This window comes from Bison bison, unplaced genomic scaffold (genome assembly GCF_000754665.1).
Source record: "Bison bison bison isolate TAMUID 2011002044 unplaced genomic scaffold, Bison_UMD1.0 scf7180017864390, whole genome shotgun sequence".
Classification (NCBI taxonomy): domain Eukaryota; kingdom Metazoa; phylum Chordata; class Mammalia; order Artiodactyla; family Bovidae; genus Bison; species Bison bison.
Genome location: NW_011494962.1, coordinates 2,500,079 through 2,514,404, shown reverse-complemented (window position 1 = coordinate 2,514,404; position 14,326 = coordinate 2,500,079). Strand labels below are relative to the sequence as shown.

At 45.2% G+C, this 14,326-nt stretch overlaps 1 protein-coding gene across 4 annotated transcripts in view; it reads right to left on the bottom strand.

Moving 5' to 3' along the window:
* Positions 1 to 14,326, bottom strand: part of ETV6 (ets variant 6) — a 288,421-nt gene that overhangs the window by 6,109 nt on the left and 267,986 nt on the right. For all 4 annotated transcript variants that reach the window (XM_010858681.1, XM_010858682.1, XM_010858683.1 and 1 more), the window contains one exon: positions 606 to 748. In XM_010858681.1, coding sequence (XP_010856983.1) covers positions 606 to 748 — 143 coding nt within the window. The remainder of the gene's footprint in view (positions 1 to 605; positions 749 to 14,326) is intronic.

Genomic DNA, 14,326 nt, shown 5'->3' with positions numbered 1-14,326 from the left:
TCTATGTAAAAGTACTATGTAAAGTACATCTACTTTAATGATTTTTTTTTAAACTGTAAAAGACTAAATCTTTTAAATTCTATTCCCTCTTCCCAAGCTGGAAAAGCTGTGGGGCAGTCAGAATTCTTGCAGGGTTTGCTTTTCAGGAAGATGTTTTACAGTCAGAGGATAAGCATTTTCCGTGTAGAACTGGGCTTTTGTGACCATGGGAGTGTCTAACGGAGTGGAACAGAAGCGGCACCTCGCAAAGGCCCCTCGTGAGTTACAAAGTGCTGCAGTGCATCTCTGGTCCCCAGTTCTTAATGCTGGCGTGGGCAGCAGCAGACCCAGGCCGTGGTGAGGGAATAATGGTTACTCATCACGAGGCCGATCAGACCGGGAGATGCCGAGTTAACTGTAGCCTGGCACGAGGAACACATGGAAAGGGGCATCTTTAATTACTTCCTTCCCTTTGCAACTGTCTTAATTGTTTGTCCAGTGAGGAATAAACTGAATAATTACAGGCCGACTTAGGAAGCAGAGGACAGACAATTACCCTCCAACCCAGGGACAAAAACTGGATTTGGGCCCTAGTTTATGGGACAAATGTCTGATGCTCTTTTTACCTTATGGTTTCCCCACAGTCGAGCCAGTCCATTGGGATCCACTATCCGGAATATTTTGGATTCTTTGTCCTCCCATCGGATGAAGTTTTCGTACCGGCTGTCAGAAAGCAACTGATAGACGTAATCCCAAAGCAGTCTACAGTCTACAGAGGAAAAGGGCAAGAAAACACCGTTGACAAGGCTGCTTGTAAGTATGAAGAGCAAGAATCAAGAAAATAATCGAGGAACCGCTTTTGCCTTCTTCGGATTGAGTCCAAGCTCCTTGTTTTGGGAATTCCTTGGCAGTCCAGTGGTTAGGACTCTGCGTTTTCCCTGCGGAAGGCCAGGGTTCAATCCCGCAAACCAAAACAAAAACAACAAAACTTTTACAGTGAGGAGACCAAGGCACAGAGAGACCTGGGAGATGGTGACCTTTGACCTGTGGAGGCCTTTGAGACCATCCTGGCCCAGCCCCTCCCTCCCCACAACCTCAGATAAGGACGCAGCAACCCGGAAAGAGGAAAGGACTGGTCTATGGTCATGACCCATGATTTGAACTGGAGTAGAGACCACAGGAGGGAAAGAACAAGCTCTAACAGGAAATGAATCGGTTCTGAAAAGGGGCTGAAGACAGGCTGGCAGGTAAAAGGGCAGAGAGTGCCCTCGTATTCCAGAGAGGGTGGTGTGGTGTCAGTGGTGGGGTGGAAGGTCCTTTGGTGGGGGAAGACAGTGAACAGATGGAGATGTGACGACTGAAGTTGGCTGTGGGAAAGGAAGACTCATGTGGTTTAAGAAAACAGTCACCTTACAGCTACTTTGGAAGTTTTAAAAATCATTTTATTATAATGGAATCAGGGTAGAAAGGAACCCAGGAGGGAAAAAAAAAAGAAAATCCGTTTCTCCATGTGCAGAACAGATGTTGGATCACTTGGTCATGCAACACATCTTCCTTAGCACAGGCCGGGTGCTGGGCTAGGCCTTGCCTTTTGGCTACGGGTTGGCAAATTCCACAAGAAGAGGCAGACTGCACTCCTTGACCTTGTTCTAGTGCTTACTGGATTAGTGCCAGACGGGATGTGGCCTGCTCCCCTGGCACAGCCTTGACAGGTGCATGGGGACAGATGTGGACTTTGCGGCTCCAGCTGATGCAGGACCAGCCTCGGGATGAGAGTCAGAGACTCACATTCCCAGGTGTGCACTGTTGTTTTCGGGAGCACTGGCCAGCATGGCTGGTCGTAAATGCGTAATTATTGGACACAGTACGTATATTCTTCACTTTACCAGTGTTATTTCTAACCCTCACTTGGCGCGCCACCTCCTTCCTAATCCTCTTGTGCCCCAGGTCACAAGAGGATCTGAATTGTGGGCCTTCTGTATGGCCAGGAGCCACTTCCTGATGCCAGGTGAGGCCTGGCACACCTGGGCAAGGGGAATGTCTAATCTTGACTTGGGCTATCTCAGAGCCAACACATTCACCTCCCAGAGCACAAAACACACCCTCCTTGGGCACACGTTTACAGGAGGAATCGAGTCAGGTCGCACTGAGCAAGTGTTTTAAATCTCCCTGAGGTTCCTCCTTTATGAAAGGGGAGTGCGTCTTTCCGGGACTACTGTATAAGCGATGATGCGAGTGAAGAAGACAGTAAGGAGTGTCACGATGACGGTGCGTGCTGGGCTCTGCTTGCAGGCATGGGGCCACGCATGCCTCCAGCCACTTGCTTCTGACCCTCAGGACGCCCGGTGCAGCAGGCACTCTTGCTATTCCTACTTCATGGCTGAGGAAGCTGGGGTTTAGAGGGTTTGGTCATCAGCTCAAAGGCACAGCTTATGACACAGGTCACAGTCTGTGCCACACATCCTGCTGAGAACTCTGTTCTCAGAGAAGTTGGTTCACAGGTGTCTATGAGTCAAGCCTTAGGACTTTTCCAAGCAAGATGAGTGTGTCCTTTGTGAAACCCAGCTTTCCCTCTGAACAGCAGAAGGAGCTGGCACCCAGCACAGCATTTTCCAGGAGGGCAAAGTGTGAAAGTGTTAGTCGCTCAGTTGTGTCTGACTCTGTGACCCCCATGGACTGTAGCCCACCAGGCTCCTCTGTCCACGGGATTCTCCAGGCAAGAATACTGGAGGGGTTGTCATTCCCTTCTCCAGGGGATCTTCCCCACCCATGGATTGAACTGGGCTTCCTGAATTGCAGGCAGATTCTTTACCATCTGAGCCACCAGGGGAGTATCTTTTAGGCAGCAACTGTGAAACTTAAATTGGACATCCATTAAAATGACCAGATTTTTTTTTTTTCATCTATTTTTTCGTCAATTATGCTTTAAATGTCATATCTAAGAAATAGTTGCTTAATCCATGGTCACAAATACTGCTGCCTATGTTCTCTTCTAAGAGTTTTACATTTTCAGTTATTTATTTTTTTTGGGGGGTGCACTGAGAGGCATGCGGAACTTCCCTGCCCAGGGATCCAACATGAGGTGCCTGAGTGGAAGCATGGAGTCTTAACCACTGGACTGCCAGGAAGTCTGACCATACATCTTTAGTTTCCCTTACTGTATCCTTTTTTTCCCTGATTGATCTGCGTCTAAAATGTAATGTGGAGACTTCTCTGGCAGTCCAGTGGTTAAGACCCAGCCCCCTTCCACTGCAGGGAGTGCTGTTTCGTTCCCTGATGAGGGAAGCTAAGATCCCATATGGCTTGCAGCCAAAAACTCAAAACATAATACAGGAGCAATACTGTGTAACAAATTCAATAAAGATTTTTAAAATGGTGCACGTTAAAAAAAAAAATTAAGTTGACATGTGGTTTCTTGTGTTTCACCAAAGGACCCGTGGTCTTCTTCTTAGAGAATTTCTGGCGTTTGAACCCTACGCTTATGAAAGCTGGCCAGCGATCTGTTACCAACCCTGCCTGACGCTGTGCTCATGGTTGCCAGAGGGGGAGCAGAGAGACAGCAAGGGGACCAGTCCCAGCAAGAGGAAGTACCTTGGGAGGTGAGTGCCTCATGATCCCAGATTGAGAATAATCGAGCTCATTATGAAGGCACTTGTAAGAGGACGACTCCAGGCAAAGTGGTGAAGCAGGCAGTGTCATTCTCCCTGCCACCTCCTCGTCTTATATCATTTTATTATCGGTGAAAAAATAGAGAACTGAAGTGAAAGAGTGAAGTCGCTCAGTCATGTCCGACTCTGCGACCCTATGGACTGTAGCCTACCAGGCTCCTCCATCCATGGGATTCTCCAGGCAAGAGTACTGGAGTGGGTTGCCATTTCCTTCTCCAATAGAGAACTGAATTGCGGTTTAATTGTCCAGTTTGTGTCTTACCGTCAAACAGCAGATGGGTTTTAATTTCCGACAATCTCTTCCAAGTGGAAGCCATCTGACAGAACCAAATGGTATCATAAAAAATGCCCTTCCACTAGGAGGAACGAAGTTGGTTTGTGAAGAGCTTCTTGTCCATGTTTCTTGACAGGGTTACAATCTTTTTTACCACCAGAGGCTTGATGACACCTTTTGGATGCTTGTGGATGGGGTATAAGATTCTCTAGAGTGAATCATTTTAATAGAGTTTAATAATTTAAAAAAACTGATTTGGTTATCTTTAGCAGTTTGATAGAAAGAACTTTTTGTGCCCACGATATATGGGCAGTCCTCTCAACCTCGAGAACTTCCTGGAGCTAAAATGGAAGATGAGTGTTGTCTTGACACCATCTGCTCAAGGATTTTTCACTTTCATTGTTTCTGTTGCTTCTCTTTTACTGCCTTGTACATTCTATTTCTCATAAAATGGTGATGTGAGAACCAGACCATTTCTCAAAGTAAGGGCTTAACCAGTTGTGGGTACCTACCACGCTGGGTTCTTCAGAGGCATCAAACTGAGAACTTCACACCGTAGATCATTTACTGAAAAAGGTCTAGAATGTGATCTGTGTTTGGTTGGTACCTGGAAGGCAGGGTTTTCCAGAGAATGGACTTTACCTCGAGTTGTAAGACCATTTGTAGCCTGCAAACTTTTCCCTTTCATAAATGTGAAAAGAGCCCCAAACAAGCTGCCAATTGATCATTTTAAATGACATTTAATCCAGCAAAGTCAACTTTAGCCGAGTAATAAAAATATGTTGACATTCAAGACACTGAATTACTCGGTCACTAACAGAGGTAGCAACAGGAATTTTGTGGCACAAAGCAGTTGTTCAAGCTCACAGTATAAGTGGCTTTTATAACACTATTGATTCTTTTGTTGCTTTAGTTAAAAATTATGCCAGATGATAAAAATAACTACCTGACAGTTTTTTTTCCTTTAAAAAAAAAAAAAAACAATTGAAATTCAAAGCCCAGTGAGTTATTTTTAAGACTTTAGTTAAATAAAAAGGCAGATTCTTTTTAGTTCCCTGGGTCCTCGGAAGGCTGTTGCCATGGCCTACCGGCTGTTTTTCAGTTTTGTTAAAATCCATCCATAGTCTGCACAGATACAATGTTCTTTGGTCATTAATAAAAATGCTTAACACTACTATATAATAAAAAGCATCAGGCTTTGAAAACAAAGGTTCATCACATTACAAAACACTTGACTAGGCATGTGAAAAATAATCTTATATCACAAAGTGTTCATTACTTTTATGTGCATGTCTCAAACTAAAATTCCCACGTGCCTTGAGAAGGAAGGCACTTTAAACAAATGGGCACGATTTTGATTCTCTCTTCCACGGGAGGAAGCTTATAAAAGGGTTTAGTGGAGTGAAGTGTTATTTTCCAATTGCAGAAAGAGAGTTCTCTTTCCTGCTGGGTGAGGTACCCTGGGTATCCACAGTTAAAAGGCATTGTCAAAAAGAAAAGAAAAAAAAGAAAAACCCTTTCTGTGGTTAGGGAGAAATATTTTCCCTCCCACGCCTGTCTCTTACCAGAGACTCGTTGTACAAGCTTATTGAGCAGACACTGTAAAAAGATGGGCAGGTCACACATAACCAACATGGTTTCCAAAAAAAAAAAAAAAAACCATGCTAGACAAAACTGATGTTCAAAAAATCTGAGTGGGCCAGTCATTGACCAGGGAATGTTTAATGATGGTGGTTAATTTAAATTTCAGGAAAGAGTCTAAGAAAGCAATTTTAGGTTGTCTTAACTGCCCAAATGGAATTTTAAATGAAGGTCTGTAAAGTGGAGTTCTGTGGGTATAATCACCAACAAGGAGGGGCCTAGTGCCCCAGTCTCACTGCTTTCAAATTATGAAAAGCTAACCAATTTATTTCAGATTAAGCAACATGTAGGTAATATGCAAAACAAAAAAGTTGCTTCTCTGCTTTACGGCAGTGGTTCTAAACTAGGGGCAATCTTGCCTGCTGTGGGGGGTGGGGCGGTGGGGGAGGCATTTGACAATGTCTGGGGACAATTTTGGTCATTATATCTGGGGCGGAGGATGCTGTGACAGAGGCCTGGGATGCTGCTAAAGAGCTTATACAATATATAGCAAGTCCCCTATATACGAATGAGTTCCATTCCAAGAGTGCATTTGTTTAACTTGTTCACAAGTCCAACAGTGTCCAGGTACCCAATGAACACAATCGGCTGTATAGTACTGTACTGTAATAGGTTTATAATACTTTTCACACAAATTGTACATAAATAGTACATAAAAAATATGAACATTTTTAATATTACAGTATAGTACCTTGAAGGCTTCCCTGGTGGTGCAACGGTAAAGAATCTGCCTGCCAATGCAGGAGACATGGGTTTCGATCCCTGGGTCAGGAAGATCCCCTGGAGAGGGAAATGGCAACCCACTCTAGTATTCTTGCTGAGAAATTCCAGGGACAGAAGAGCCTGGTGGGCTATAGAGTCCATGGGGTCACAGGAGAGTCAGACATGACTGAGTGACTGAGTTCTCACACACAGTATCTTGAAAAGTACAGCAGTACCAGCTACATCACCGCTGCTTTTATGCTTGCTTCTGGACAGCCCGGGCTTGCATAAAGATATAGAGTCCTTACTATATTGTACTCTGTACAGTGCTGTACAGCAAAGTATACAAGAGCACAACCACTTTAGAGAATACACGCCAGACATGGGATCCCACGTTTGCATCTTTGAAAGCTTGCAACATGGAAGATTTGTATGTAGGGGACTTACTGTAATGCACAAAAGAATGCCATCCCTCCGCCAACAAAGGATTATTTAGCTGAAATACCGAGACTGCCCAGCTTGAGAAACCCTGCTTACAGAAGCATGGGTTTTACACCATTGCAGGGGGGTGGCTGTCTGCAGCTATTTTTTTTTTTTTTTTTGCCTTGATTCTAGACGGGCCATTACCTAGAAGCAGAAAGCTGATAAATCCAGTGCAGCCAACCCTGTGCTGATACGCAGAGGTGTGTTTACAGCAGGCAACTGCTTGTGCTCTGCTGTGGCGTAGGGAAACAGAAGCCATATGTGCACAGCAGCCAGCCGGGAGGGGGAGAAGCCGAGGCAGAGAACACAAATCTGTGCTTCCTGGCTTCACTGAAGCAGAGGGACCGCAGCTGCAAACGCCGCTAAACCTTCTCACCGTTGGTGGCAGGAGGTGGGGAGCAACGCTGGGAAAGGCAGGAATCTGCAATCATGCCTTATAGCTGAGATCAAACCCCCGGACAGATCCCAGTAAGACCCGGCCCCCTCCTCCAAATGTGGTGGCAGCCAGGGAATTTGCATCCAGGCACCACTGGGACTAGGGATGCTGTTCCAGAAACTCACGCCCTTAAAAAAAACTGGAACCTATAGTCTCCTCAAGCCCCTTCTCTTATTTCCTACCCGTTACTGTGCTGGTACTGTGTTATCTTTTTAAAAAGGCCATCCTGAAACTTCCTTCTCTTTTAGGGCTGATTTCTTAGAGGTCCCAATGAAAAGAAAGTGCAGTGACTCAGATAGAGTGTGTGAAGCCAGGACACTTGGGAGACTCCTGTTGGGGTGGAGTCTGCCAGAGTCTCCAAGGGTCTCCTCAAAATACAGTGGGCAAAGCCTCGGGGGAGGTGAGCAGGAGGGAAGAAGTCAGTCTCCAAGGAACCTAGGGTTCTTTGAAGGTCTGCACGTCAGAGGCCACTTGGAACAAACGTTCAGACACAAGGCTTTGTTTGGGTCAAGGCCCCCACACCCACTCTGGCGGGCAGTGGTGCTGGCCATATCCATTGCCCTCCCCTTGTTCAACCCTTGAGCAGAGCAGGGACACTAACTCGTAGAAATTAACCTGTTTGTGCTAATATTTGCATAGTGTTTCTTTAGTGCTCAAAAGTGCCCAGAAATGGGTATTAATATCTGCATTTTTATGGATAAGGCAACTGGGCTTCAGCAATCTTAAGTACCTCAGCCTGGGAGTCAAAGGCTACATTCTAATCGTGTTGATTCCAGAGGCTATATATGCTCTTCCCCAGGAGCAGCATATATGAAGCAGCCGTGGATGAAGGCCCCGGGCCGGGCGCCAGAGAGGGCTCTGGGTCAGCAGAGGGTCACCTGCCTGAGACGGTGTGGGAGGACATGGCTCTCCCAGCCGGTAATAAATCCCCGAGGCCCCTTGGCTTACGGAGATATCCCACGACCCTGTCCTTTTTTCCAAATACAGTGTCTACAGCTGTGTGTGTGCATACTGCCACACCTTACCACAAGGGCTGCCCTCAGCACTTTGATACAATCCATTAAGACTGGCCTTTTAGGAGGTCTTTCTCTCTTCAGGGCTGCTCCTGAAGCAATACAAGTCCATGTGAGTTGTGAGGATGAGCCCCCAGGTGCTGTCCCTGGAGTCTTGGGCTTATCTGATGTCTGATCACATGATTAGAGGCTCCAGAGCTGTGAACGTCTGTGCTCACAGAGCTCATCCAGCCAATAAAGCCAGATCAAAAGAGGACGGTGCTCTGTGACAGGCAAACAATATGGGAGATTCGATGTCTCCTTGATGAGAAACCTTTTGTTTCTGTTAAAAATACAACCTTGAGAGAGAATACATATATTCTCAGATCCTTTGAGGATCTCAGATTGCCAGGCCAGCATTATCAGAGGGTTGGAAGTGAAGTGCACAGGGCCTGGGGGTGGCGTGGGGGAGAATTCTGTTTTATCTGCAGTAGAATCAACTCACCAGTATCAACTCACCAGTGAGATCCTCATAAACCATGAAGAAGCTCACGTTTGCAGAAAAAAGCGAGAGATGTCATCACTGACTCAATGAACATGTGTCTGAGCAAACTCAGGGAGATAGTGAAGAACAGGGAAGTCTGGTGTGCTACAGTCCATGGGGTTGCAAAGAGTCAGACACAACTGAACAACAGCAGCAAAACTTGTGAGGTAAACATAAGACAAGATGTTCTCTATTTGCATGGCCCATGGGCTTTGAACAACCAACTCTGTACAGGCTTCTACAGCCCCCAATTTTGTGGAACAGATGAATGACTTTGAATGGATTATCAACCACATTGCCAATGAATCTCGCTTCCTTAGCTGACTTTTTGGATTAAGGCCAAGGAAGGGATAAGCAGACAGGAAGTCTGGTAACTCAGGTTTTAGTGGAATTGTAGAAGTTTAAGAAGGCCAAAATGACTTCAATTTTTTTCTTTTAAAACTGAGGTGTCTATGGTTAAAACCAAAGCGGGGCGCTTAGCTTGTCTGATGGCATAAAGTAAGAAGCACACTGCCTTCTGCCAGCGAAGACACAACATTTGGCATTTAGAGAAGCTTCACCCTATCACCGAGCAAAATGCCTGGCACAGAGAGAGACGGGAGAATTTCGGAATGAGTGAATGATCTGAACCACACAGTTCAAGTAGGCAGCCTGACCCTTTCTGTTCTTCAGCTATATTTTATGTTAATGATGTTATTGTAAGTACTCTGGGCGGCTCAGCAATCAGCCCGCCATCAGGACTTATCTCCCTCCTTACATTGCTTGCCATTGTTCCCTCCACATGTCTCGGGCATGCCTCATTCTTTGAGGTGTAATTCCTGGAGAGCAACGACGGCATTTTCTACCCCCTGAATCCTCCGTTATACCTATGATTTCAAAGCAGACAGTGCCGCAGAACAGGGAGTGGCGGACTCTTTCTGTAAAAGGCCCATCAGTAAATATAATATTTCAGGCTTTGCGGGCCGTTCTGTGTCAGCTGTACCTCCTCAACCCCGCCAAAGCAGCCACAGACAATACTAAGTGAATGGCTGTGGCCGTGTGCCAATGAAACTTGACTTACAAAAACAGGCGGTGGCTGACTTGGCCCATAGGCCAGCGTTTCCAGTCCCTGGGCCTAAGGAAACAAACGCGCTGGAAAGAACCCTGGATGAAGCTCGAGGCTGAATGCTTGACGTGCCCGCAGCTCAGTTTCTCCATCTGTAAAAGATGCTTCTAGCTTTGAAGTCAATGAGTTGTAAGAGTGGTTTCCAATATTACACTGAAAACACAACATTACCCTTGTTACCCTTCCTCAATTCATGGCGCTCACGGCCAGTACCAGTCTTTGGCTCTGAAACACATCAGTGAGACGCAGGCCAGTAAAACTTTGGTGGGCTAAGAAAATGCTAGAAAGGTGGACAGATGCTCTCACCTCCCCCAAGTAATCCTTTCCTGAAGATAATAGAAAATAGCACAGAAAGAAGCAACTTGCTCAGCATCGCACACACCACTGGCTCTTCAGTTTAAAAAAAAAAAAAAACCCCAGGAGGGAGAGATACATGTGTACTTAGAGCTGATTCACATTATTGTATGGCAGAAACCAAAGCAGCACTGTAAAGCAATTATCCCCTAATTAAAAATAAATTAAACAGAATCCAGGAATCTTCTCATTCTATCCCACAAATGCCAGCCATTCCAACTTGTTAAACTCAGTAACATCCTTCTTATTCTTTGAAAAATAAACACCACCTTTCAAAATAAGCTACATGTTCTATTTCAATTGATGTAATTTGTGGTTTGTATTTAAACTGTCAACTACCTCCTAGATGAATATTTACTGAATATTTTAGTTTTTCCACCAGGTAAATACCTAAGCAAACCATCACAACTTGCATGTAATCTCTTAAGTGTATGATGCGTCCCTATTTTGGAGAGATTAAAACATGAGAAAACTGAACTGAAAAATTCAGTTTTTAACAAACCTGGATTCTGGAGTTTACATTTCTATGTGAAACCTAGAACAAATATACTGGGGCTTATCTTGCTTTGGAGTTTTCTCCATCTGGAATGACCTCTTTCCCCTCTAATCTCTACTTGTTCATATTCTAAGCATTCATCTAAGCCCAGCCAAAAGCCAGCTCCCCCGTGAAGGCCTCCTGACACCCCTGCTCTGACCTCTTACAGCATTTAATGGGAGTCCCTGGAAGGTACCATGAGCTGCAGTTGTAGTCAACTGTCTTCAGCTCTTTCGCAACAAAGATGGTGTCTTACAATCTCCTTGAACACCCAACCCCTATGAATGCAGAGCAGCACCATAAACACGGAAGGTGTCCAAAGGCATATCCCCAGGACTGTCTGAGTGGACAAGACCTTACCTTTCCATCCACAGTCACAAGTACTGTTCTTACCCATATTCTCCAGCTACAGTCTCTGTCAGTGGGACACAGCAGCAGGTTTGGTGCCCTCTCAGCTCAGATGGCCAGTGCAAGTCCGATGCATGAAGCAGGGCACTCAAAGCTGGTGCTCTGGGACAACCCAGAGGGATGGGGTGGGGGGGGGTCAGGATGGAGGGGACATATGTATACCTGTGGCCAATTCATGTTGATGTACGGCAAAAACCATCACAATATTGTAATTATCTTCTCAAAATAAATAAATATAAAAAAAAAGCATAAGGAGCTAAGTTTTCTCACCTAAAAGCTGCTTTATAGAGATCTGAAGGGCTTTTATGACTGTTCAGTAATGAAAGGACTTTGCATTGTACATAAGAATCACCCAATGAATTCAACTGCCAATAAAAGAATAAATTCCACAAGGATGTGAGCTGTCCAAGAAGATACCAAAATGGGGTGGAGAGACAGGGAGCTCCCAAATGAAACAAAGGAGCCTGGAATTATGATGGGTTCTATTCAGAGGGTCACAGGATTAAGACTAAATATTAGACCATAGATTTCCCTCTTGTTTCACCCTTCAGAAACACTGCCTTTTGATTATATTAGCTAATCCTGGATTTGGTCATATTACTGAACATGGACATATGGAGATTACGAAATCTGGGAATATACCAACAGAGTAGAACGATTTTTAAGACAGCCATATTAAAAAATTTCTAGACCTACTAAACAAGGGAAAAACAGCTCTAAGTCAAAACAATTTAACTTGACACATGGGGCTTATCTTGGATTCCTAAGAAGTCTGTGGCGAAGACAGCATTACAGAGGAGGTGACAAGACAAATGTGATTAGGAAGTTGGGGGGATGGTGCTAGCAAGGGCTGTCCTGCAGCCACATCGTCCAGCCACTACGTGGCCTCCACTTCTCTGCGCTCAGTTTCCTCCATCGTTTCCCCCGTAAATGATCCCTTCCATACAAAATGAATTCAGCAATGACTAGCTCCTTTTGCAGAGCAGTCCTGAAACAAGTAGCAAGTACCCTCAGAATGTTCAGAACTGCAGTACAGACCATGCAAGAAAAAAAGACAAACACGGCAGATACAGACAAGAAGGGGATGCCTGGAAAGCTCAAAGCAGGTCATTTATATTATTCACAGGAATACACTGACCCCATCCTCTTCCTCCAACTATACGGGAAAAGCACATGCTTTGCAGAATAAGCAAAGCTACATTAACCCCTGTTCTTTCTTTTCACAGTTTTTTTTTTCTTTCTCCATCATTAAAAAAACTTTATGTAAAGGTAGACAGAACACTAATGTAAATCTCTGTGCATCCAATACCCAGCCATATAGCCCTTGGGCCATAACTAACCTTATTTTACCCACAGAAGGAAATGGCAACCCACTCCAGTATTCCTGCCTGGGAAATCCCATAGACAGAGGAGCCTGGTGGGCTACGGTCCATGGGATTGCAGAGTTGGACATGACTTAGCAAATGAACCACCACAACTATGCATTCCTCTCTTCCAGCCCTGTGGGATGCTTTTGAATCACATTCCAAGCATAGACCATTTCACTTTTCATAGTTTTTTTTTTTTTTCTTTTTGAAACATGTAAGTCATAGCTCTTTGTTTTCTTGATTCAACATTCTTGATGTAACTTATTTATAGGGGTAAAATTGAGGTGATACCAGAGGTGCCCTTGGGGCCAGAGAAAAATTTAGAAACAAATGACTCCAATAAAAAAGAGACAGCGAGTCAAGACAGAGGTAAAGTAGCCTTAGGACCTGTGTTATCATGATGTTGTGAGCCCTGCTTCCTCCTGTGGTTCAGCTGGATCTCAGTCCTACAGCATCAGGTCAAGGAGGCAGGAGAATGCCTTACGTTTCCCTGAACAGTCTGACCTCTCTCCTGCCTCCATGTCTCTCTTGCACTGTTCTTTAGTTGCTAAGCTGTGTCTGACTCTTTGCGACCCCCTGGACTATAGCCCGCCAGGCTCCTCTATCCATGGGATTTCCCATGCAAGAATACTGGAGTGGGTTGCCATTTTCTCCTCCAGGGGAATCTTCCTGACCTAGGGATCAAACCCATGTCTCCTGTGTCTCCAGCACTGTCAGGCAGATTCTTTACCACTGAGCCACCAGGTTAGCCGGTCCTCCCATTACTGGACCCATAACCACTTTCAACTTCGAGCTATCTTCCTTCCTCAATTCCTCCAGTCAAAATGCTCCTTATTGGGACTTTTCTGGTGGTCCAGTGGCTAAGATTCCACACTCCCAATGCAAGGGGCCTGGGTTCCATCCTTGGTGGGGGAACCAGATCCCACATGCCACAACTAAGAGTTTGCATTCCACAACTAAGATCCAGCGCAGTCAAATAAGTAAAATATTAAAAACCTTTCTCTCTGCATTGCATCCACACCACACAATAGGTACTCAATAAATACTTGTGCTTTGACTGAATGGGGCAGAGGGCTTATCTCCTTCTGTCTTATACCTTAGTGGTTTTCACACCTGTCTCTTAGAGTAAATTTTAAATCCCCGAGGAAGTAATTGTGTTTAATCAGCTCTGTGTCCTCTATGTCCTAATGAGTTTATCTGCACACAGTAGGTGCTCAAAAAGTGTCTCGTGACCAGAGAGAAGCTCTAGGAAAAGCCCTAACTTTGCCAAGAGGTGAGAGGATTATAAAAGCTTCTGGAGAATGACTTCATGTAAATTATGGGCACATGAGCAGAAATACCACATGGTGATTTTTTTCACTGGTTTCTCATCTTAGGGAAACAAATTTGGGCTTGTCATCATCAAAGGAAAAGAATTCGGGCGTGGCTTCCTCTGTCCAAATGACCGAACAACACCCTAATCCTACTTTTCTCTCCTGCCTCTTCCCAAGGTGAAGGCTACATGGAGTTACTGCCCAGAGGATGGAAATCCAGGCCCGAATCTGAGACAGAGGTCCTCTGTGCTGTGCCTGCTCATTAATTAGCCACTGGAAACTCCGGGACAGAGCCATTAACATGCTCATAAACCTTTGATTTTAAATGTTTTCGCTTAGCCACAGTCATAACGTGACTCCCCTTGTAAGCTGGTCGGAGGACATTTGTTTCTTCACATTTCTGAGGCTCATTAACTCCGGCAGCCCAGCGCCTCATTAACTAGCCCATTTAGGGAATTTCATCTCCTGCTGGCAAAGCCTCCCTCCCCCTGGCCTCCCAGAGCCTCTGGAGGGCACCTAATTGGG